The sequence below is a fragment of the Venturia canescens genome, chromosome 8 (genome assembly GCF_019457755.1).
Source record: "Venturia canescens isolate UGA chromosome 8, ASM1945775v1, whole genome shotgun sequence".
NCBI classification, from domain to species: Eukaryota; Metazoa; Arthropoda; class Insecta; order Hymenoptera; family Ichneumonidae; genus Venturia; species Venturia canescens.
The window spans coordinates 19,513,605-19,539,744 of NC_057428.1; the positions used below are offsets into that span (position 1 = coordinate 19,513,605).

Sequence of the window (26,140 nt, forward strand, 5' to 3'; positions counted from 1 at the left end):
CTCGTCTATGAATTTTCCTCTCGGATTTCCCGCTGCTAATTGAAGAAGGCTAGAATCAATACGCGTACGCGATTTTAATTTAATGAAATTATTTGCTGACGGAAATTCTCGTTTGCTTTGTAAAAAGGTGGAAAATTAAACGAGATAGTTGGGAGCGTTTTTTCAAATTTTCCTCCGGAATAAAATTCTGCGATGTTTTCGTAAGGTAAATGCTTCCGGGTGGAAAAACGAAGTTGACAAATTTGCACGGGAAGGATAAATTAACTCGAGAAGCAAAAATCGCACAACTTTTTTCCGTCGGTACGATTTTCGTTTGAGCTTCTCGAAAACCGTTATTCGCTTCGTCGACTTCGATTAAATTCTCGACGATATTTATGGGAGCCGAATTTTTTGGGGGTTTTTCCCGATTTTGTTTGCGCTGAAGAAACACAGATTTTTGAAATTTGAAGGACTTGTTTATTGTAAACGAAGTGCATGTAATATACACAAAACTTCAATTCTCAAAAATGCTTCAAAGCGCGAAAATCCTTAAATTCTCAACATTTCTGTTCATGATATTAATTCAGGCGACAGCCACTGTTTTACAAATAAAAAAGCTCTTTAGTTTTCTCATCTCAGATCATCCGAATCCCCAGAATCGTGGAGACCATGGAGAAACGCATTCTGGGTTCCTGTGGATTAGTTTTACACCGAATCTACCCGCGATATCATGATAAAAAAATGGCATCGCGTAGAGTTGAAACATCGATGAATAAACCCTTCAAATTTCAAAATTCTATCTTTTTTTTCCTTGCCGCAAAAAAATGGCGAAAAAACCCCAAAAAATGCGGCTGCCAGGCGCGGTGAACCCCTTAATGCAGAAACAAAACGCATGCTCGCAAATCTCATAGATCGTAGTTCGCCCTCCGAAGAGAAAAAAATGCGATAACATCGACGAGAAATACAAAGCGAGATATAGAAAAGTTGGTACGAGAGATAAATAAAAAAAAAGAGAAAAATCAGTGGATCCGGAGCCACCTCGATCGAAGTTTCCTTGCTCGCAGTTGGCATGAAATCTTCCATATATATGTACATACATAGAGGCTCCCAAATGCTCACCATCTTCAATGGAAATTGGCGTGACGCTTGTGTCGCCTCCTTTGATCTGCGAGTTTCCACGATACCAGACTATCGTGGCTGCGGGTTTGGCATATCTCACTGCACAGTCGAGACGTAGCGACTCGCCCACGTTAACCTCGATTTTTGCCTTGTCCGGGTGGCTGCTGATCTCGACCTTTTGAGGCGGCGCTGTGAACAAAAAATACATCCATATGAGATCAAATAACGGCGGCGCGTACCTTTTGCCTTTCCCTCTATTTTTCCCTCTTTTTATTTCCATACATATGAGTCATTTCGCGTGACTCTTCCATTGAAAAACCTCGACTTTTGTTCATCTCGTCAAACATTTTATCGTGTTTTCTGCCCAACGGTAGACTCTTTTAGATATTTTAATGCTTTTTTTTTTTTTTTTCTTTGATTTTATTGTTCATTTACTTTAGCAGTACGATGAAAAAACACATGCTCGAAGGACTCGACCGGGTGGAAAAATCGAAAGACGAATCGACCGGGCGAAGCCACCTCGATGCACTCGATTATCTTTTCTTTGCATGGACGAATCTCCACATAAATTTGCCCGAATGAAAATAATTCGCGGAGCGTTTCGCAACGCGAGCGTGCAAGGTGAAATGCCGCCTCACACGCACGTGTTTTCCGGTTCAGTCGCTTCTTCCACACGTTTTTACAGTCTGAAATGATTGGAGTCATTTCGAGGGCAATTTGTTGCGAGCTGGAATAATAATTAGCCAGCGTGGGCAGCCCCGCGAGTCCCTCTCTGCGTCCACGTACCAATTCGACTACTAAAGTGCCTTTTTCTTGTCGCGAACGAAATAATTAGGAGGGAAATTTCGGGCCTGCTGCTCTCGGACGGATTTTACCCATAAAGAGGAATCCGCTAGATTTGATACGCTGCTTTGCAGGGTATTTTACACGATGTGAAAAAAAAAAAAAAAAAAATAGGAAAATCAATATTTATTGACCAAAATGCAACGTAAATTTTATAACTCAATTTTAAAAATTGCCTTTTTTCGTCTGTTTTGTGAAAGCAGAAGGTACAAATCTACCGATGCTAAACACGTTGATGGTGGCGAAGAATCCACAATTTTCTTGATTTCTGACAATTCGCGCTCGAGTTTCCGCGCGAAAATTCGAAATCGTAAATAAAAAAATAGTTTTTAATTTACAACAGGATTAATTTAAAACAGTTTTCAAAAACAGGTGTTATCATTTTAGGAGTCGCGAGGCAAAAAAACGTTTTCGGCTCGATTGAGTTCAGCGAAAACGCGCACGTAAAATGAGGGTTTAATAACGCTATGTGTCTGGAAACAATTAATCTTCACAAATATCCGGATTATTCTGCCACGCGCCATTCGACGCACATCTATAGTTTGGCGTACATTTTGCGCACGCCTTCCCCACACACACACACACACGCTTTCGTTTCCAGATGTTAAAACTACGGAATTTGATCCTCATTTCGCTGCGGGGGCCTCAATAATGCAGGCTCTGTGTACACTTTATTAAAATCGCAATGATAACGGCCGATCGATCGTAGCGTGAATATTTTCATGAGATTCTGCAGCTGGGGGAGGAAGGGAGCGGAATTTACTCCGATTATTTAGCCTCCTCGGCAAAATCGTTGGTCAAACGACCGTTGAGATTTACAAAAGAAAATACAAGAGAGAAGTGCTCACGGTACTGCGTGAGCAAACCTGGCGAGAGTATTTCACGGATTTCCGCAATGCCTACGAAACTGAGTTAGCGTGAAATTTATTGCTTAATAATTATGAGAATAGGGATCATGAAAATGTTGCATCGAGAGAGATTATCGGTTTGGGCTCATTCGCGCAGCGCTCGACGGCGAGCAAAAATTCGATTGGCTTCGTAGTATCGTCGTGTGTTATCGTGCTTATAAGGCGCTCAAATTAAGGTAGATCATCCCCGAAGTGTCGTATTTTATGCCTAAATTGGATCGATTTTGACTTGCTCATTAAATATATAATCGCTCTAAATTAATTTCAGAGTTATTAATTCAAAATTGTAAATATTTCAACTTATCCTTTGGCGAATGAAATTACAAGCCATTATTCAGGGACGCATCACTCACTGAACTCCGAATTTCATTCGTCCCTGGCTAAAATACTGTAGTTTTTATGTTAAAAACTGCTTTAGAGAGCGCAAAGAGAAAACACAAAGGGAAATGAATCAAGAAAAAAGTGTGACTTGACAGGAATGGGCCAAGCCAAGAAGAAACAAAATGCCGAAATACACAAATGCGAGGTTATACGAGTGCTCTTTACCAATTTCGTTCAATCTTTAACGTAACATATCTTTGTTACTAGTAAGACAATCGTCTCGAATTTTTTCCAAACCTTCATGGTTATTGTGTGCGTTATTTTCATAAACTTCGTAAGAAATACGTTTATCTCAAAAACCAATGAGACGAGCCCTTTAAAATTTGACGAGTATCAGTCGACTAGCCATTTAAACTCTGTGTAAATTTCAACACTTTCTTAAGAAAATCGTTTTGTCCATGAACTACCTTGATTTGCTAGAATTTTAAGTAAACGATGAATAAGTGTCAATACGACGTAAAACGAGAATAAAAGGCGCGTGAAGTATTCGTACCACTTCCATTCGTTTCTCGAGGAAAGTAAAAGGGATGGAATGCCATGGTTTCTGTGGGAAGAAAAGCGCTGAGAGCAAAGACTTTGAAGCACGAGAATGTTTCCGACAACATATGGATTTTGGCTCGTAAACTCGAGCGAAGAGTCACCCGGTGTTTTTCTTCCCTGCCCGCCTTGAAAAAGTCGTCGTCGCGTCTCTGTTTTTTTTTTTTCACCTTGGCTATGCCCTACAAAGGGATGAAAAATTCAGAGCGATATCTCGTTCGTTCGTATTATCCTCTCGCGTCTCTGTGTGCGCGTTACACTGCCGCGTTATGTGTTTTCGTTTTTATCGGAGTCGCAGATAAAAGTCTCGCCCTGCGGCGCGTTACTACGGTTCGAGGGCGAACCCTTCAACCCCGCGCATTGGCCTTCGTCGGCCTTAAAAAACCCCCGGCTTTGAAGCGACGCAGAATTTTTCGGGCTCAAATATTCCCATGCATAGCGATTTCGATGCAAAAGCCCAATGCATTCGTGCTCAAAAAAAGCGCATTTTTTCGATAATTTATTTTCCAAAATTCTCTCTACCCCCTTCGAAGCGCTTCTCTCGGATCCAGATTTTTCGATTCCCCGAGCGTTTCGGTGAACTGCACCGCTCGCAAAAAAAAAAAAAAGAAAAAAAAACACACACACAGCGGAACAAATGAAAATCAGCAGTCCTTTTGACAAGTGAGTGGTGAAAATTGGCTGACAATATTTCTCCCGTTGGCGCTCGCACTCCGTTGAAATACATGCGAAATGAAAAAAAATCGAGTCGTTGGTGAGTTATTTTCTCATCTGGTTCGGTATTTCACGAGGCGTGCACTCGATGTACGTGTTTTTCCAAAACTCTTTTCCCGTCCGTAACGGCTTTCATGTTCGCTGTGAAGATCTCTATCAACGTCCTATCTCGTGTGCGAGGGAGTGACACTCGTTCACCGTCAAGCTCGGTGCTCCGGTCTCTTATCCGGTGACGCGAGGAGGGAGTTTGAGGGGGTGAGGAGGAGAGCTCGAGCGGAAACGGGATTGGGGAAGGTCGACGGTTGTGCCGATCACGTGCGAGCAGGGAGGTCCGGCAACCGCGTTAGATTCGATGCCGCGATGAATTATTCCTGCACAAAGTCTTCTGATTATTTTAGAATTTTCGATCGAGCTTTCGAGGGGGAGTGGGAGGCGGTCGCGGTGAGCCGCTTACGAGGTCGGCCTACTTCGGCCGGTTTAACGGCTCGTCAGATTCGCCATCGCCGAGTAATTGCGCTGTAATCTCGTCAATGTGCGCGTCCAGGAGAAAAATCTACGAGGACAAAAACCCTTTGGATTTTAGGGAGGAGCGCGCTCCTCAAATTTCTCGCCATTTCGGGAAGGCTGCATACGAGAGCTCGGAGGCTCCTGAGCGACCCCGTCGTACCGCCCCTCCCTCCCAGGATACGACGACACGGAGCGGCGAAACGAGAACGCGATCGTTAAGTTTAACTGCGCGATAGCGCAGTAAGTCTCGTGCGATGCTGGTACTTCTGCTAGCAGCTACACAGCTGCACTCGCAATCTTTCTTCATCCCTCTTCGTCGCCGTCGCCCGCTCCCCCGGCCCGCCCTCGAATCCAGCTCGCTCATAATCCGCGCGAAGAATCAAAATCTTGAGTGCCTCGATCCCGTTCCCGGCCCTGGCACTCTTCGTACCTCTTTTCGTCTCTTATTCCCAAAACTTTTTCTCCGAATTATTCGCACACGCTTTGGCCGTTCGTCAAAATTCCTCTTTCCCCTTGGACCCTTTGCTTTCGCACGATTCCACAGGCCCGTACTTTCAAAGGTACACGACGAAACAGCCGCGTTTTCAGTGACAAATGCTCGAAAAACATATTGGAATGATATTTCAAAAATATGCTAGAATACCTCAAAAGACCTTCGCACTCGACGAATTTATCTCCCTTTTTTCTACTCACGAGAATATAAGTTTCCAACGAATGTTCAAACAAAGTTGAACGATGCCTTGGTCGCGGTGTACTCGACGTTTACAGTCCCAACGATCCATCCAATCGCGAAGTATACCCCGTGAATGAATAATCCCATTTTCTTCATCGTCTGTTCAGAGCTACAATGCATCTTTAATTCCTTCCTCCGCAGTATTAATCTCGAGTGTTCAAGAGTATCAAATGACGGGAGGGCGGAGTTTCGCCGAGTCGAGTTAATATATTATGGCAAGAAGGGCGAGGGGGAGGGGATCGGAGGTTTATTAAAATAAAATGCATGCACGCGGGGGGGAGGGGGGGGGGTGTCTCGGATATTGAAGCTGCATAGTATATTAAAAACACGAGGTGCTCGAGGGGTTTGGGTGGTTGAGTGCTATGGTACAAGCGTCCTATAAATATTGGAGTCTGCTCGAGAAGGTGGAATAGTCGAAGGTGCTCCGGAGGAGCACGACGAGGAGCTGGAAGGCGCGCGAGGGGGTGTTTCGCCTGTTCTCTCAGCGAGGGAAAAAGGAGTTGACAAAATATACGTTCTCGAGCGATAGCCTCGGACCCGGTGCTCCGTTCTTTGTTAATTATCTGGGATGTTGGCTGTAGACTCGTATCGCGATTACATTAAACGTTTCTCGGGAAGATAACTCGGAAAATAAACAGCGGAAATGGAGTGGCGGCCACCTCCCGGGGCGAAAGAAACCTGGGGAAGAGAAAATATGGACGGAGGGAAGAAAGAACGAGGGTAAAGGGGCCCCGACCAACAAGTAGTGCGCACCGAGATCGAGGAAACTAAGCGCCGGAGCTTCTGGGCTGCTTGCATTCGTCGCGCTTCCGCCTCCGTCGACCAAAAGGTATTTAGCAAATAATGGACGCCAGTATTTTCCATCTGTCCGTGATAACGTCATTATTGTCTTTTTTGTGTGTTTTTTGAAACTCTTTTTCATCCTCGCGAGGATCCAGCTCGCTCGCTTCTCCTTTTTCGCGCAATTTACTAGCTTCCCTGCAACTTTATTTCACCTCGCACACACGTATCTCCGTTTTATAGTTCTCGCGTAGTTTACCTCCTCCGGCAGGCTGCTGCGAGATCATCGTTACGACCTGCTCTTTGTACCTCGTCACCCGGTTTGCACTTGGGCGACGTTTTTTTTCAGTAAAATCGTATCGTTTTTAAAATTGAAAAAAAAACGCGAGGTTTCTTGATCGTTGAATCTTCGACGTTGAGGCTCAAGGACTCCTCGCTTCTTTTAGCTCCTTTTAGAGCTAGACAGCCGAAGACTCGACGACGCGAACGAGTCGAGAGCATCGCGGCACGCATACCTTTTGACCTTTATGGAAGAACTGTACCGTGCGTGTCGCGCGCGGGTTTAATCAGCGACGAAAACTTCGCCCACGATCGTGAATGAGACGCGGAGAAAGAAGAGAGGCGAGCGCGGCCGTGACCGACGCCACCGACGCCCACGGCCACAACCTTTCATTCTCTCGGATGACACGAAAACTTGAGATTCCCTATTATAATCCGACGAGTCACGGGGCCCCGTGCGCGTCTCGCCGTTTTCTTCTTTATTATTCTAACCTCATACTTTTTATGAGCGAACGAACGGACACTCCGAGAGGATAAAACGGTAAAAGCGAGACATTGCGGGTTGAAGGTGGCGGGGACGGTGGGGAATCGAGAAATATCGAGACGAGCCTGGAGACGCGAGAATGATCAGCTTCTCTCCGCAGGCCTCGGAGCACCGAGTCTCGGCTCGACGGGGGACGTACGTCGCGCGCTTTGTCTCTTCGTTTCCGAGCGAAATCCTGACGAAAATAAACGATCGCGAAGTAAACAAAGGCCGAGAAGAAAATACACGTGTCATTAATTCTGGAGACGTTCGGCCGAGAGGGCGTGACGGAAGTCGCCAATTTACGTACGTCGGGGAAAAAGACACACGAGGAAAAGAGACTTTTGTCCCCGCGGAGAGCCGCTCTTTGTCTCCCCTTTCAACACGCGAGGAAACACAAGCGCTTCGGTCATTCGCACACAGAGTCTCGACTCGTTTTTATCCGCGACGTCGTTCCCGCAGCGAGACGCGCGCATCCAGCTCTCGCCCGCTAATCATTTAATTGCCTCGGATTCCAACGGAATATGCTTATCGGGATAATGAGATTGGAAATCGGGGGAATCACATTCGGATGGAAATAAATATTGATGAAGCAGAGAGCGGAATAAAATGTGTGGCGAACGCTACCATATATCAATTACGGTCGAGCTGCATGCCTCGCCTTATCGTCGAAGCAGTAGCACCGAAGGAAATCGATTCGAGAAGAAGATGATTTAAAAGAGAAGCGAAAAAAGAGGAAGAAAAATAAGCTCGAGAGCACACGACTGGTATAACGATAAAGTTAAAGCATAGTCTGAGAAAACTGTTTCTCGGATAAGGCTGAGCGAGTAGGGACTCGCGAACGCACAGCCATCCACGTATAAATATATATCGGAGGATCGCTGTACGTAAAGCCTTTGAAAAAATAGGAAACTGGTAGGACGAAGGAGAGTGCGAGCGAGGGAGCCTCGTGCACTCGCATAAAAGAAGGGAGAAGGAAAAAAAAAGGCGCGCGCGCGCGGAGGGCGCGCGAGGGAGATGGCACTCACTGGAGCAAGAGAGTGTGTACGAGAAATCTCGGCATCACCGGAAACGACTCATTGTCGATCGTAACCGCGCGCGCGGGAAAACAATATTATTTTTCTCCTCTTCTTTTGGCCTCGGTGCTGGCTACTGGGGCGCGCGAGCGCGCCCCGTGGCATCAGCTGCTCTGATCGTGGCTCACATTGCAAAGTTTAATAGAAAATGCGAGACGAGCCGAGCGAGATCGGCATACACGTACAGAGAGGTGATGGCGCGAAAGAGAAGAAAAAAGGGCATAAAATAGCAGCAGGAGCGAGAGCCTCCGCACGGAGAAAGTGAAGTTTTAGCACGGTAAAGTTTGAGCGGGATGGCAAAAACGTGGACTGCGCACGGAGGCGAAATAATGATGGCAAAAAAACAACTACCACGAGAGAGACGGCGAATCGAAAATAAAAATGGTCCGAGAGGGCGGGCGGGCGCCCGTTAGTTCGGGTGCCGCGGCAAATTTACAGGTCGTTCAAGAACGCTCGTAAATCTGTACTCCGCGCTCCCTCTCTCGCCCCTCGCAACTCTCCTCTCGCCCCATGAAGCCTCTACTATCACTAGCCAAACGCGTGAATATATAGACTCTGCTCGCGCCCCCCTCGCCTCGTATCCGCATCCCTAAATGTCGGTGAAAACGTGTCTACGTGTGTACATGTTCCGAGGAACTTTCAAATAAAAGGTACCAACGATCCAGACTCATATTCACCGCGACCGGAGAAACACACACGATTTTATAACACGTCATCCGAATCGTATCGCGCCCTTTGCACGATCCTACCGCGAGCCAGCACCAGCACCGCGCCCGCGTTTGTACTTTACTTTGTAATGTTCCTGTGCAACACTCCTCACGAATCTCATTCGTTTTCTAACGCCTCCTGCTCTGTTTCGATTTTTAAGAGACTTTTTTCTCGTTTCGCCGTGGCCATTTTCTGTCCGTTTGCAAAATGACGAGTGCACAGCGACCGAATAATGGGACGGAGGGAAAACGACTTTTCGTGTTTTACTCACGAAGAAACATTCGTCGCATCTCGATGCGGGTGGGGATAAAATGCTGGAATGACTGAAATTTCGAACAGCTAAATCTTGAATTTAGAAACTTCGAACGATCATATAAAGACTCTTTGGAATCATAAATTACTATTACGGTCAGCAATACTGCGAATGTTCACAATTTCGAAAATATAATAACGAAAGACGAAATATATTGCTGAGGTTGAAATACTGAAACACCAAAAATAAGACGAACGGTCAAAATGGTGAAACGTTAGAAAGTCGAACGATCAAAATAAAGAAACACAGCGGAGCTGAAAATACACGCGTCTCACTCACTCGCTTACTCAAACTGGTGCTCTTCAATTTTAAATATCGTCATTTTGACTTTTGCCTTTTCGGGCCATCGCTATTCCGCATATCTAAGTTTTATAGGCTCGAAAAATCCTGAGAAAAATCCACTTTAGATTTTTGCTACTCTAGATTCTGCGGTCTATCTATAAAACGACTACTCTCCATTTTGAATTCGAAAATATGAACTTTTGACATTTGGTTATTCGGTTATTTGAAACATTGAACTCTGCCCTCCGGTGCGAGGGCAGTTTGTCTCCTGAATTTTTCTACCGTGATCCCTACAAGTCCATCAACTCTCTCGACGGAGCTTCGTCAGCAGCGTCTAAAAGAAATGTCGCATCCAGCCACACTCCGGCTACGGGCTTGAGAAAAATGAGCGAATTTCGAGAGGCGATTGAATTTTCAATATTTTCCGAGGTAACGGAGCCTGCGCGTGCGGGGGCGGAAACGAATCGTGCGGATTCGAAACGTCAGTGGATTTAGGCTCGTTTTTCAGCCTTTATCTCCTCAGTTGCCTCGAAAAATGAGACAGACTTTGGATTGAGCTTGTACAAAATCATACGAGTGAGCGCTTTGCATATTTAGGGGGAAAGAGGAGAAGACACGCAACGTTAATATTTGTGCAGATAAATGCATAGAAATTCCGAGCCACGCGAGCACACGAGCCGACCGTGTTACTCGACGATTCACCGAGGCATTTCGTATTCAGCGATGTAACAATGTGGAGCGAGAGAAAAGAGAGACAAAGAAACAGTGAAAGAAGTTTACGAGGTTAGAAGAACGAGTCGGACGATCCCTTTGTAAATCTACTTTGTGGCTTAACGCGTCGAGAACTAGCGAATTGAGAGCAGTTTTATGTTGTTTGATCGAGACGAGAACTCGCTCGGAGCGCCCTTTGCTTCGTTACCTGCTCGAGCTCTTACGCGGAAAAAAAACATTCGTAAGAATGGAGCAGCGAATGATCAAAGCTCAATGAGTTCGTTCCGTGGTCGAAGCTCCATGAATTTTTCGTTCGGTCAAATGGACGGGCTCGCGTCCCTCATTCTAAAATGTACGAGTCGACTAATGGACCTTCAAGCTCTTCCATCCGATCACCACGCGTTTACTTATAAAAGCAGCTCTCATAAAATCGCACAATCACTGGTGCTTTTAAGCAACTTCGAGCTTCGAGGAAACTCGAACGAAATAATGACATTTTGCCATATGTTCCAGGTTGAATAACGAATATGCAGGGCTGGTGGGTGCTTAAAAATGGAAAAGCCAAATCGGTGCTCCTTTCAGTGACGAGAACCTCTGAAACTACCAGGATTTTTCTGGAAAGATTGAAAAAAAAGGCAGGAGATAAAGCTAGAAATAAAAAGTAGGAAAACAACTCCTTGAATCAACGAAATGAGGCGGAGAAGATGAAAAATTCGAATATTTTTGAAGCGAATTCGTTTATGAAAATGAGGCATGATTTTCGTTGGGTTTGGGCGAGAGAACGCGAACGAAAATTCTGCAGGAGTGACTCGGTGCGGTTGAAATTTTCACAGTAAAAACTTGAATGTTTGCACGAATCAGAGAGAAAAAAATGAGTAGCAGGTTCGTAATAAATACAATGTTTATTCGCCTAGCCAAGCCGGGATCGGTACGTGGGTAATTTGAAGCGTAGAATTCCGCATAAAATTTACTTAGCAATGTTCCTTGGAGTTGAAGAATAGTCAAATGCCTCGGAGATTCCGAAAGTAATTTAAAGTTGTACGAAGGTGGGAGGAGGAGGCTTCTTGTCCCTCGGTTCTAATGATAATGTCCGCAGGACAAAATAGCGGGGCTGCGAGCTGGAAAAGGGGCTGTATTTGCCTCGTGCGAGAGGAGAAATACATTTCCTTGGTGCGACAGATACATGGAGAGAGGAGAGGAGGGGGGAGTCTGGGAGCTGTCGTACTTTTTCAAGATGCTTCACTGCGCGACGGCCCCGCCTTTTCTTTGGTCGGTGCCATGAGAACCAATAACTTTGACGTATCGGCGCAATTTTTAAGGGAGTTGACACATCTGTGGCTCCGGTTTTAGCGAGCGACTTTCCGAGAGCTGTGAAAAACCGCATGAAAACGGTTCTCTGTTACTTGCGGCATTCTCTTTTAGCCTTGAAAAAGCGGCTTTTTGTACCTCGAGGTGAGATGAATCGCGTTTTTAGGAAGTCGATCGTGGATCGAGCATCAATCCAAGTATTCCTGGGATGTCTGCTGGCTCCCTGAAAAAGCGTGCGACGAGTGAGCGCACCTCCTTCATGGAAAAGGCTCCTTTTTAATGGAGATTCGAGAGCGCGATGCTGATGCAGACGAACTCGGTCTCCGCGGGGGCTCAGCATATTTGTGGATACAAATAAATGCGTCCACGAAATGTAGATCGTAAGTGGCGGCGGGCTAAACGCACACATATTCTCAATCGCGAATGAGCTTGTACAATGCTAATGCACTACTTAGCATTTGATAAAACAACGCAGCAGCAGCGGAGGCGACGCGAATGCTCGGATATTCGCCTTTCCGTGCTTGGTGTATGCGCGCATTAATCAGGAGACTGCGCGAGGGCGCTTATTTAGCGGTGTATAAGTAAAGATAAGTGAGGCTGAGAGTCACGCGCGCGGGGAGTCAGTGCTCTCCTCTTTTTCTCCCTCGCAGTAGATTCGGATCTGCGTCCGTTGGGGGGGCGCGCGGAGAGCAACTGTTTAGAGATCATTTCTCCCGACTCGGCGTTTCGTGCACTCGCATAATCGCAGTCTCGTTACTTTTGTTTTTCCACGTGGAGCGCCGGGGCCTGGGGTTCGGGGTAACAGGAGCGATTTGTCGCGCTTAAGCAGCTCGAGGAGCGCTCTCCTCGGGGGCGTAGGTTTCGCGAAAAAGGATCGGGGCCAAGTTAATTGTAAAAGTGTGGCTGAAAAGTGGATGAAAAACAGTTTGACGTAAGACTCGGAGGAAAGGTGTCAGGAACACGGACAGCCGCGGAGGGAGAGCGAAGAGGCGAGGAGCGGGCCAAAAAAGCTTTACCGCGAGTTAAAAAACGAATGTTTTTCCCGGCGTAATGAGAATCGAGGCTCCTACAACTGCGGCGCTCGTTCATCAGAGAGACACAGCCAACTCTGGCGCTGTTTGCGCCCCCCCCCTCTTAATTTGTCAATTGCGAAATTAGTGGACCGTTTTGGAGGTGCGATAGCTCGCGACCCTCCAAACCTTCGACCTCGACACACATATCGGCTGCTCGGGAACGAGAATTCCTCCCGCAGTCAAGCCTCCGTGATCGTGAGAGACTGCGGCTTCGACTCCACCCCCGGCGTGTACCTATATCGGGACACCCATAAACCCGCATACTCCGGCGTGGCCGCACATACGTTCACATCGACATAAATTATCTACGCGCATGAGAAGGACACACGTGACAGAGCCGAGCCAACACGCACGGTCCATTGCTCGCGCGCGGAATTATTCCACCCCGAGGAGAGCAGCCCGCGGCGGGGCCGAGGGAAGGGCACCCGAATTTTTGGCCTGCCACGGCATCAATGCGGTATTTCGGGCTTGTCACCGCTTCGACCGATATGTCAATAAGCCGCTGCTTTATTACAGCCCATTTTCTTGCATCCATAGGGAGATTCACTTCTAATCTGTCACTCGGGATCTTTATATCTTGATGCGTTGCGATACCCGCTGACTCGTACACCGTTTTTTTTTTGCTTTTTATCTCCGTTCGCGCGCTCCCGCTTGTTTCGTTTCCGGCTTTACGATCCCATCCGATTACTCCGACTTTGTTTTTAGCTCCATTTCACTAACTTTTCACGTTGATGGAGCCGGTTCGACGCGAGGATCCTTCCGGTTTTTTTCCGTTTTTGTTTTTTCGCTCGCGGACACACTCTCGGTTTTTACGATCTCCCGTCGCCCCGCGCCGATTACCATCCCCGGATTCGCTAATTTTCATTCGTCCGTGAAATCCCCGAAGGTTGCCGTTCCGCTCAGTTTTTTCGCGGACTCGCGAATCGGGGATATTCTCGAGTTTGGAGATCTGGGCGCGGTCTCCGAAGCAACGCTCTCGGTTCGCTCATCAAAAAGCCACGGTTTCCGGTGTTGAAGCTCGTACGACGCTGGGGGGAAGAGAAGCGCTGTTTTCCCGGCGGAAAGCGAGAGGAATAAGACAAAAGGAGCGAACGGTTATCGGGAGTGAAGTTTTCCGATGGATCGCGTTGAACGCCTTTTAATTCACCTCGGTTTCGAGCAATAAATACATTCGCTCGGGATTACGTTCGCTGTGTTAAAATCAGCTTGGCCATGGCCAAGCCGGCGTTCGCTCGCGGAGCACCGATTGTTGATTGGCCCAATAAGCTCCTGGGAGCTGGGGATGTTTGCGTGCGTGCCTGTGCAAGGCTTCCGGGTATAGGAAAAGAGGGCTCGAAAATGAATTGACTTATCGAGGCACATATCGCGGTGGCGCTTCCCCATTAATCTCGTTCATTAAAATCGATTCTTCTAATTGAGTTGAATCCGGTGGTGTTTCAAGAGAACGAACCGGCCCTGCTCGTAGCTGTTGCTGGCAGTCGGATAATGAGTGAAATGCACGCGGGCGGCGGCTCGCCGATGAAAAGGATTTGGCGCTCGTACCGCGCGCGCACGAGCTGCTCGTCGGAGATCCTCGTAGCCGGGAGGTGAAGAGGCTTTTGGTCTCGAGATCTCCAATTACACTAAACGTTGGACGATTCAACCCTTCACTTTGTCTTCTCTTATCCATTCTGCTCGTTATATCAAGCTCAATGATGCATGCGCGCGTATGTGTACGCCAGAGGAGCCCGGCATGTTTCAGGGACGCTGCGAGGCGCTGTTGTCAGCCTGCTCCCAGGCGCGATATTCTCCGCTCTTGTTTCGTGCGTCATTCGCTCGTGACATGGAGAGACAACGCGCGCGCGCGCGCGCGAGGGCCGGGGAGGCTACTTAGGAATTTGAATTTGGGGCAACTCGGGGCTGCTGGGCACGCCGGAGATGAAGTTATTTTACGATTGTCGGAATTATTGGAATATTAATACTGCCGGTAGGTGCGAGAGCTTTCACGAATAACGTTGTTCCCGGAGGCTGTACACTCGGAACGCGGCTCCCGAGCTTCTGAACAATGGGAACGCGCGCGCGCGGGCGCCCAACTGGATAAAAGAATCCGCGCAGGAAGCGAAGAGCGGCGGAGGATTGATGGCTCGTTTTTAATTTAAAAGTGAAAGTGGCGCGAAAACGCGGGGGAAGATGAGCTGTCGCGTTAGTCGCGATGCGACGTTGAAGAGCGAGCACAATGTGGCAGGAAGGATCGAAGCAGGCGAGGCAACTTTATTTCCTACATATTTATTTGTCTACGAATAAGGAAAATTCGCATCGACCCGCCGCTGCGTCCCGAACAGCCGGGAGTTTCTCCTCGTTCATAAAATAAATTCATCTCGACGCAAGTCATAAACGTGCGGATGCGGAGGGCAATTGGAAAGCAGGTAAATCGACTTTTTTTCTTCCTACTTTCCGAACAAAAGAAGCGAAATAAATGAAATAATGATAATATGTTTATCGATGCTTCAGCCACGGGGGTATATCGGAAGAAAATAGAATTTGAGGCGAGGACGAGACCGAAGAGCGATAGGAATGACGCTATTTATTTTCAAGCCGCCCTCGTACCGGGGAATTTGAAGAATCAGAGAGCGCTCGAAGGGAAGTACATTTTCTCTCTAGCTCCGTCCTTATTTTCTTTCCTTTTCGCTTTGCCAGTGCGCTCTCGTTCGCTTCTACAATAACCGTCACTCCGGCACTCGAGGTCCTTCTATCTTGTCCCGTATCTTTTAGCCGCTATCGGGGATGTCATCGTTCGTAAAGAGGCCGGAAACGTCTCTGATTATACGGCGTAATACGCTCGCTGTACGTACACTCTCGATGGACAATAAACTCGTTTTATAGATTTTTTTCTCGTCCCCGCGCGCATACGCAAGTCGATAGTTCACGCTGGTCCTTCGCTCGGAGTAGAAACTTTTTTTCCACGATAGCACCGCGGCGGTAAAACTCACCGCGAGCCAATTGAAATCGCTCAGGACGGTTATTGGAGACCGATGAAGATTCGAATAGCAAAATACCCGCGCATCAACATCCGCGAAGCTCCAAAAGCCAGAAAAAAGCACGTGCACACGTGTACGGTGCTCGGTACAAATGCGGACGAAGATGCGGCTCCCTCGAGTCAGAATTGTGTACAATTCTGTACCTTCTTGTCACCCACACACACACACACACGCGCACAGCCAGCAGCCGGAGCCAGTAGACGCGAAGATGTTGGAGCGCGTACACAGAACTTCATCATCCATTGTGCAGCGAGCGAAAGAAAGGAAAATACAGTCTTGAAATAGGTTTATTTTCACTCGAAGCCTGATTCGCCGGTGTTGTTGTCCCGGCATTGCAGTGGACGGCGAAGAAAACGGAGCGGAAGAAGGGGCAGGGAAAAAGTGTTGAAACCACCGACGCAATAAGGAAGGGAAGAGATTTAACAACCTTCGGAGGAAATTGGAGCGTGTGGATGCGGACGTACGCGTCGATCCAAAAGTCACGATCCTCAAATTCGGAGACTTTAAAGCTCCGAGAGCCGCTCGGGGCAACGTGATTAAGGAGCTTAACGAAATACTCGAATTTCCGAACACCCTGTAGACGAGGAGAGAGAATGAAAGACGAAAGCCAGCTCTGGTTTACTCCAATTCGGCCAACATTGTCGATCGCCCTTTTTCTCAGGATTCTCACTCCGCTTTCATCGCCCCGCTGCCCCTCCCTCGCTCTCTTTTTCCTCCGGGAATGTGGCAAGCCCATCGGGGTCACGTAGGCTTGTCGGAGACAAGTTTCCGACGCTAAACGCCTATATTCCCATTGGTCCGAGTACTTTAGCGAGCCAGACGTGTAGCTTCGGGCACGGCACAGTGATAGACAGATTGAGGGATGTTCCTCGCGACAGGAGATCCTTGAGAGGATATTTCGGGCTCGTTTTCGCGCGTTCGGCCTTAATCGTACACGACCCGGGCCATCGGAGAGCACGGGGCTGGGGGGAGGGGAACGGTCTCAACAATCTCTGTCAGTGATAACATCATCGATTCTCCAAACGTCAGATACGACCTCGAACCTCGAAAGCGCCTCGGGAATTCGCCCATGTAGATCCCCCGTCGAACCGTTCCTGCTTGTAATTAAACCTTGATTTGGCCTGTGCAAGCGAGAGCCTCGGCATTTTCGATCCTGCGGAATCGAGCTCAGGCCACAAACGCTCCAACATTTGAGCTCCCTTGAAAAAACAATGGATTTTTAATTCGCTTTATTTACTCTGAAATCGAAGGTTCCCCCCAGGAGTTTACACGAACCGCATATCCGCTGCGGTCGATCCTTGAATAAATATAATGGAGCATATTTTTCTTCGCGATTCCCCCCGCCATAAAGATAATAAAAAAAGCGTTTGTTACTGCCTCGTAGGAACGTTGATGGGATGAAATATCCTCGATGATACAGAGATTTCTCGCGCACCGGATGTGCAGCTCGTGTGCGAAGGGAACGAACGTTATTGTTCCGATGAGAAATTCGCGATACCGAAGTTTATGCATCGAACCGTAACAACGCGAAGCATCAAACCAAATTGTCATCGGGAATAACATGAAAATTTAGTGTCTCACCACCCGCTCATATCTTCGAGGCGAACAAATTTAAACGTCAGTTATCTACGATTATATATGATTCGACGATTACAACCAAGACGATACACCGCCCTGTGGAAGTTACAGCGTTGATGCGCCCGGGAGCACGCGGTATATCGAACAACTTGAATTTACTGCCGAGAAGAGCCATTTTCCATCGCTTCCTTTTTCCATCTCCATCTTCCGCTCGTGAAACACTCCGGATATACCTTGACGCATTGTCCCAATATAGCTTCTGAACACTTACAAACTCGTGCCATTTGCACACCTGACTCGTGACTCGCCCCACAGTTTCATTGATTTGCAACTTCTTTCGCGAGGCTCGTGCACTCTTTTCGGTTCATTCATCTCAATTCTCCACGTTCCATTGTAACCTGATGAAACTCTGATCGAATATACGAATGATTGAGGTTTCGAAGCGATGTTACCTTCGGATTCTATTGATTTAATGTTTACTGGGCTTTGCTTGTTAAGTCGAAATTGAATCAGAAACGAATTGTGACGATCGTACGGTATCATAACTATTTTGAAACATGATATCAATTAATGTTCGTCATTACTTCAAAATTCTACATTCGGAATAACGCTGATGGACTGTTTCCGATGTGCTCCGCAACGTTCCGGAAATTAGAGAACCTAATGATTCAATTTTTTCAATCAACTCTGATGAAATACGCTCCCGCTGATTCCAGCATTTGGAAAACAGAACGAGAAGTTTGTGAAACTTTGTGAGAATCGTTTCGCATCGCGACTTCACCTCTAAATAATTATTCGAAACAATTACGAAGTTAGTTACGCAGCTCAGTCAGTGACGTTGGCATGAAATTGAGTGCGCGTGGATTTGAGCCCGTCGTTAATCGAAGCAAAACACGTTTGGCAACTTCATGGTTCTAGAAATTAAAAACGATCCGATTTTCTGGCCTCTCTGCCGATTTTGAGGATTCGAATTTCCCCCGGAAGTTCAATTTTTGTCGTTTGCTTGGTGGTTTTTCATCCGATGACCGCTCCGATAGAGAAACTTTCTTCATGAATCCTCAAAAAGTAGTTGAACATGTTAGAAAAAGCTCTTCGCATTCGCACTGTTCATGCCCTTTGCACTGGCCGATTTCGAGGCTCAGAGCTCTCCAATCCACGAGCAATCAGGGCTCGAGCACACGCATGGAAGAGTCATTTTGACGAGATGGCTGATAGGAGTGAAAACGCGCGATTCAATCTGTTTAAGAAACTTTGAAAATGTTCTGCACTTCTAGCGCCCTTTTTGCACTGGCCCATTTCGAGGCTGAGAGCTCTCCATCCACGAGCAATCAGGGCTCGAGCACACGCATGGAAGAGTCATTTTGACGAGATGGCTGATAGGAGTGAAAACGCGCGATTCAATATGTTTAAGAAAGTTTGAAAATGTACTGCACTTCTATCGCCCTTTTTGCACTGGCCTATTTCGAGGCTGAGACATTCACGACCCTTTGGCATCGAGAGTATGCACGAACGAGCGATTTTGACGAGAGGACGCTTCGTGAGACCTAACCTAACAAGGATCGATACGTGCGCGGCATCAGTTAACCCCGTCCCGGGTCGAGGATCGTTGACTTTAGTGCGAGACCGTTGCTTAAGCCACAAATCCTTCGGAGAAGCATCTCCCAGCATCTCAGCCCGCTTCATCACGCTCTTAACTAACCGACAACTAAACTTATGTTCCCTCTACGAATTATTAAACTACCCCAGAATCCTGGGGATAATCCCATCTCGCCGTTCCCCCCCTCGCGCGCAAAAACATTCCCTGCGAAGCAGCTGCAAATCTGCATCGTCAATATTTTCCCGAGTCATACGAGCCTGCGAACTTTTCCCTCCCAAATCTCGACTCTCCGCCGCCGTCACAACGACAGGCTCGTTTCGAAACTAAACTGCGAATGATTGTTCGAGGGAAGCGGTGCGTCGAGGGAGTTTCAGTGATAAAAAAAATCGCCAAATTCCCAAGTTCTGTGCTCGCCCGATGCGATCAAAGTTTCATCGAAACGCGCACGATTCCCCGATAATCTTTTAATGCCCGTAACGAGTTTAAACTGATGCGACGTTTATACTAATTGCCAAATGAGAGTTCTCGTTACACTCGAAATGATGAGGGAGCAGGGCCAAGAAATTAAGTTTTTTCCTCGGCCCGTGTACATTGTTGAAAGTTTTCTCGAGATATGCTGAGACCGAGTATTTTGACCGGAGAATTTGAGGAGTAGCTATTAAGTAGTCTGGTTAGTTTACAAATTCCTCGAAGGTGCTTGAAACTTGATATCGTTTTGGGTGAGGGCCGCCGCACGTAACCTCGCTCGGTTCAATCTCGACTCGTGGTGTCCAATGTTGATGAATATCAAGGGTTGCGCGAGCCGGTTTTACCAGCTCTAATGTCATTTTCCGGTGGTTGAGTGAACGATTGAAAAGTTGTTTGCTCGCGGGGAGCGATTTATGAGAGATTTATTATTTTCGTAATGTGTAACACGAAGCTGTTTGCGATGAATGTCGAAAGAGCGAGGACAAAGTGGATGGGAGTATTTATTGAAATAGGGGTAGTTCGAGGGTGCGGGTAAAAACGGACGAAAAAGTAGTGTGTCGCGCGAGGCTCCGCGCGTCGAGGGGATGCTCGTCGAAAATTTCATCAATTCAGCGACAACAGCATAACAATAAATTGGATAACAAAGTTACCTGAAAAGCGAGGGTGAATATCATCGTATGCGCAGGCGAGCGAGGGGCGACTTCCGGCGAAAGTAGCTCTGGCCTCGAGATATTGTTGAATATATCGAGAGCGTGGGCGATATGAAAAAAATGCGTCTGGAAGCTGGTTTTGCCCCGGGAGTTCATCGAGTCGAAATTAAAGGAATAAAAAATGATTTCGATTGGCCGTTATTCGAGCGTGTTTACCAGCACCGAAAACAATGGGATCGGGTCGCGGCGCGGGGCGGGGCGGGGCGCGGTGGGCCGGGGATTGGGAAAGTTGTGTATTCGGCTATGAGTTACGTCGCTTCTGATAAAAGATATTCGTTAGCGTCAAATGCTAGCTGTTATCGTATTAATATTGTTCGACTGAAACAAAGCCATTTAGTTTGATTATTGAGTGAAAAAAATCGATTCCGTGTTAGCCGGTGGGAAGGAGCAGGCCGAGGGAGGTTCGAACAGGGTGTTTCTGCGACTGCGGAACCTCCCCGAGATCCGATATTAACAAGCTACTATTTTGCAAAGCTATTTACCGAGGATTTATGCCCCGCGTTCTTGCCCCGTTCCCCCTTTCTTTCTTTTTCCTCTACCAATTATTCTTTTTCCCCCGGCGCACACTGCGCGCCGGGCAGACGAAATTGTAATTGGGACCCTGAACGGTATTAGATAGGTGCGCCCAGGGGTTTTGGGCTCTTGAGGGAAAAGCTGCTTCTCTGCTCGTGAGTTATCGACGTCTTTCCTCCCAGCAAAAGACAGAAATCTGTCTCTGTTTTCTCTCTGCTCCCCGGGCCTCTCCAATCTTTTTCTCGCCCATATACTTTTCTCAGCAGGCGTTTTTTTTCCCACGCGAGAGGAAAACGACGTTTCGTTAATGGTTTCGTTGCTGCTTCGCTCTCTCGTTGCTCCCTGATCTTGTCTCATTTTATAGGATCACGTAAAAGCGGGAATAGTTTCTCCGCACCTCGGCGCGCCTATAGTTATACGAATGTGCGCGTCTCGCCACACTTTGTATATATACATATATGGGGACACGTGGATATATAGCGGCGTACACTCGTTCGCTGCTATATTACACTGTATTATTACGCTATATTACGGGTAAAAGAGGAAATATAAGGGGCTACGTAGCGAAGCTTGTATTTGGAAAATATCATAAGCCACGAATATGCTCGGTGAGCTCTCCGTTCGATGCCACACCACGAGATATGCCAGCGAGCTTTACAAGAAAACCACAGAGCTTTTCTGTGTGTATTATGCGCGCGCGCCCGCCCGCCCCACCGGCTTACATTACACGTCACGTACAGCCACGCCCGAGAGTTTGAAGGACGCGTTTCAGGACGCCTAAATAGTTTACCCTTTCGCCCTCCCCCGCCGTCGTCGCTCCTTCCGTCCTCCTTGGATCATCCTTGGAGTATCCTAACATCGGGATCAAGCCGAAAGCCCCCGCTCGCATCACAAATGTATACTCAAGCCTCGGCCACTTTAAACTGTTGGTACACAGGCGTAATCGCGCGCGATGATAAACATTTTCAGATCCCACATTTGTTCCCGATCCTCGGACGACGCATCTGACCTTTTTTGAGTGCGTAATGGAAATTTGTGTGAAAATGATGGAAAATTTCTTCCACGTCTCGTTTTATGGGGTCAGGAAAGTTAACGCTTTCTTGAAGGCGCCCTGTTCGCCTCAAAAGTTCACTTTTTCACATCGTTTCGTAACAAATGCTCGTATTTATCGAGGATCGAGCGTAAGCGAATACGAGCACTCGATTATTTCTCGATGAAGGTAGTCGAATGGGAACAGCGGTGCTGGGATTAAGTATTCCGTGTGTTAACAAACGCTGTCAAAGGCAGCAGACCCGATGGGGCGTCGTGGCGCGGCAAGAAAATGGAGCAAGTAGCGCGAGTTAACGTATGAGCAGCCGGACTGCGTGACGTCGGAAAACCACGGAGTAGTTAAGATTATAGCGGAGCGTCAGGCATTTTGTGGGCAGGTTGTTACACTCGTTGCTTCAGTTCTGTACGATGGCGTGCGTCTCGGCCATAGGAAGTTAGCGGTAAGATTAATAAAACGTGGTCTAGTCTCGGAGGAAAGAGAGAGAGAGAGCAAATGAAAGCTGTGTGCAACAGCACTCGGAAACGACTAACTCACGTAGCCAACTCCTGGAGCAAGAGGCTCTGCGTGTTCTTCGGGAATACGAGACTCGAGTGTGATTTTCTCCGGTTTCTCACTTCCTGTTATAATTTCCACGTCGCACATACAAAAACCGGCAAGAAAGAAGGAACGGAGTTGCTTTATCAGCGTTGAGCCGGCGCCTCGGATGGGAGTCGTGGGCCTCGTTCTTCTTTCGCCTCTTTCCTTATCGAGGTTATCTCATTGTCTTTCGGGCCGACGAACACGCCGAAAGTTAGCGGTATTTTTATTCGAATCCCCGGAGTTTACAAGAGCAGAAAAACCGATGGGCTACTTTCGCATTAATTTAATGCGATCCTCGCGATGACGAAACGGCTTTAAGAGTAAACAAACGCGGTTTCGAATGAACAAGAGAGCAAGTGCGCCTATCCGGTGACAGAGCGCGCAGGCCAGTTGAAAAAGGCTCGGGAGAATCGAGAGCAAGAGGAGAGGCCGCGAGGCTCAAATGGCACGGGCAAAATATCGGTTTGAAGCACGTAGGAACTTTTCGCTGCGACACACACACGTGACAGCGAACCGAAGAGAGCGAGAAGCGCGAGAAAAAGAGTGAACGAGCCCTTGCACGCGGACGTGGACAATTTTAGCGCTCAAGGACCTGTAGGAATAAGCGCGGAGGCGAGGAGCACCGACATATAACGGAAAGCCGGAAATGCGCGCGGCTGCGAAGTAAATACAACTGGATAAACGAGCGTAATAGAAACATTGTGCACGTAGCTCCCTTATAACCTCCGCTTCAGTCCCTCTCGCCAGCCTCGTTTCCCTATGAATTCCGTAGATTATAGCACGCTTTTCTACCCTGTGCCAGACCGCCGAGACAAACTACCTATACGCCCTGTCGTGACGATTCCGGTGAATTTTCATGAGCTCCGTGCGGAATGCAAACTCGCCCTGTTCCCCTTTCCTCTTCGAGCCTCGAGCGGCCTCTCTTCGGGAGCTTGCGAAAGGCTCGACGGGCCAATCGGCTTGTGTTACTTGCTCCTGGTTACCCTCGTCCTCGAGCTAAATTCTCTCCGCGCGCTCTCAAAGACCCTCGTCTCTGTCATTCCAGCCGCTTTTTCTTTTTTCTTTCTACTATTTTTATTTCCCATTGAAAAGCTCCATTCGATGCGGGGCTTTATTCACGCGAACGATCCTTTTCCACTGCTTCCAACAACCGCATTTGTTCTCACAAATATTTCCATTAAAATCCCCTACCGGTTTCAACCATAAATATCTTTTCGTAGCGTCCACGCACTTTTTCCGGCCTCCGTCTCTCTCGGTCTCGCCATTTTGTACTGTCTCAACTTAATTTCACCGTCTCAAGGGACTTTGAGCCGCCGAAAAGTCGGCTGGAATTCTCCCAGCTGGTTTCGGCCTCTCGGCGCTACGATTCTCCTCAAACTTCGTTGTCTCCGCGCGCACACAAAAAATATGCTGGAAACGAATAAGGTTATGGAACGCGCCTCGGGAACGATACTCGTTCGAATTCGGAAGAACCGCATTGCGACACGCGATATTTAAGATCAGGACTCGGTAGACGAGCGCAAAGAAAATATGGTAAAGGAACGTCGGAAAAACGCGGATGTTACAAAGCGAAGGTTCGCATTGTGAAAGGAAGAAGGGAAGGCGCGCAGGGACGAATGCGCGACAGCGTAGTAGGAATTGATAGACCAGCAGAGTTCCTCTGTATCTACTGGATGCTGCTTGTGCGCCTCGACTTAATCCTTCGAACCGGCAAACTTTACGAGGCGCGCGTAATCGTTAATCCTAGGGTAGCTAAGCAGCGTTTACTCGAGGTATACAATGGTACAGCAGTAGGCAAAGGCTGAATGGTGTACGTATAAAGAGCAGTTCTGGATTCTACCGCGGTGTTTGCTTCGCCAAGAATCAAGAGGGAGAGAGAAAGAGCGAGAAGGCAGACAGGGGAGAGATAAACATGAGAATGAACGAGGAAAGGGAGAGAGAGAGAGAGAGAGGGACGATTCAAAGTACTGATGCAACTGTGTAATTCCGGAGCTGCCAAAAAAGCCGAAAATTTTGTGTGTTTCGGTGCCTCGAGTTCGCAAACTTGAAATTTCATTCAATTCGTAGCGTGAGAAACTGCGAACGTTGAACTTCACCGCTAAGCGAGAGGAACGCTCGGGATTGGCGTTGCAACTTTCTAGTTCAATGGGATTTAAATGTTGTTTGAGAAACAGGCGAAACGAAAAACTCGAGTACAACGACGGCATAATTTGGTTACTCGCTTCAAAACCCCCCACGAAAGTGCGAAAAGCTTGTATTCTTTTTTTCGATATTTGTGAAATAAGCTAGAGGAAAATGCGTCCGCGAAACCATTTGAAATACCACCATTGACGAGATTTTTTCGACATTGTAAAAAAAAAGTAGTAACGCCTTTCGGTGTGACAGTATCGATAAAATCTTTTCGCAACTCCATAAATGTAGTATCGTTTTTAAAAGTCTTTGATACAACTGTCGGTTTGATTTTTTGTTCGTTTTTTTTTCGTTGTTGTTTTTTTTTTTTTTCAATGCAACCCCGAGAACGCTGGCTCGAATCGAAAAATCTATATGGACATTGCATGTTTATTCTTTTTCACCCTTTCCCATCCGATTCGCCCGTCATTTTATAGCCTCCGAGGCCAAGAGAAGAGGGATCATGCGGATTCCTATTTTCGTGCGAAATTTATATGGCTTTTTAGCTATGTACATGCTCCCTGGATGTGTTTCCGTGTATACGGGGTGTGCGCCAATAACAGTCGGTCAGGATGCTCGACGCGGAGCTCGAACACGGCGAGTCGAAAAATCCAGGACTCGCCGCCCCTTTATTTTACTCCTGCCTAATAACTTTTTCATAAACGTCAATCCGACGAAGCTGCGCGTATCCTTCGGACGAGCATGATTTTGCGGAGAATATAAAATGGAGAAAAAGCTTCCTGACGATCCTCCTGCTCGAGCTTCGTCAGTCAGCTCGAAAGATTTTCCAATTTTCGTCTCTATGCATACGTTTCCCGGAGTTCTCCGATGGGAACTTTCGGCTGCAGCATTTCCAGATTGTTTATTCTCCAACACTTTTGACAGGATTCGCGCCCTCAGTCAATTAAAAGGCCAACGGACGAGCGGGCCCGCCGGGCCCTCGAAGATGGCGCTGCAAGCCTCGAGGTTACGCGAGCACACGTCGGACCACCCTGTACGTCCACCACGTCAGCGAACTTCGATTATGCGCCGGAGAAACGAGAAGATTTTCTCGCAGTACGTCGCGCCAATATAAGCTCCCATACGCGCGCGATCTCCGATTCTTATCGACACGCGGCATTGGCCGCGTCGAGTGCAGAATACCGCAAGCTCGAAATCCTCTGCACGAGTTTTAAAAAGTCCAAAGAATTTTGAGAATTCGCTCGATAGTTTAGATTCCTAAAGAATCGACCACTCGAGTGCGCTCGTCAGAAAAATCGAGCTGCCGGAAGGACAGTAAAACGCGAATCATCCGAAGCGATCCGGTCGCTTCCGGTCTTCCGAAAAGTGATGCAAAATCGACGAGAACCCCTCGACAAACATCATTCCTCGGACACAACTCGGATCGTGCCCTCTTACATGAGAAATCAAAGTCCACGTGACTCGTTTTCGAACCCATTGGAAGCAGATCGTCAGCACTTCCGATCGAGTCTCCTGTTCCACGGATTTTCCTCTCCCTCCCCAGCATCTCCGATTCAAAAGACGCATGTAAGCTGCTCCTCCGTCGCGTGTATTGTCCTTAATAATGCTATTTTAAACGACCTTCAAATACAAGAGCACAGAGCGCTACGTGGTACAACGATTTACATTTTGTAACGCGTCGACCCGATTCCCTGCGAGCCAGGGGGCGGCCTTTCCTTCCTAA

At 47.6% G+C, this 26,140-nt stretch overlaps 1 protein-coding gene across 1 annotated transcript in view; it reads right to left on the bottom strand.

Annotated features, from left to right (window-relative positions):
• The window catches only part of sns (sticks and stones), a 198,345-nt gene that overhangs the window by 23,680 nt on the left and 148,525 nt on the right, over window positions 1-26,140 (bottom strand). The window contains exon 4 of the mRNA XM_043427271.1: window positions 1,099-1,287. Coding sequence (XP_043283206.1) covers window positions 1,099-1,287 — 189 coding nt within the window. The remainder of the gene's footprint in view (window positions 1-1,098; window positions 1,288-26,140) is intronic.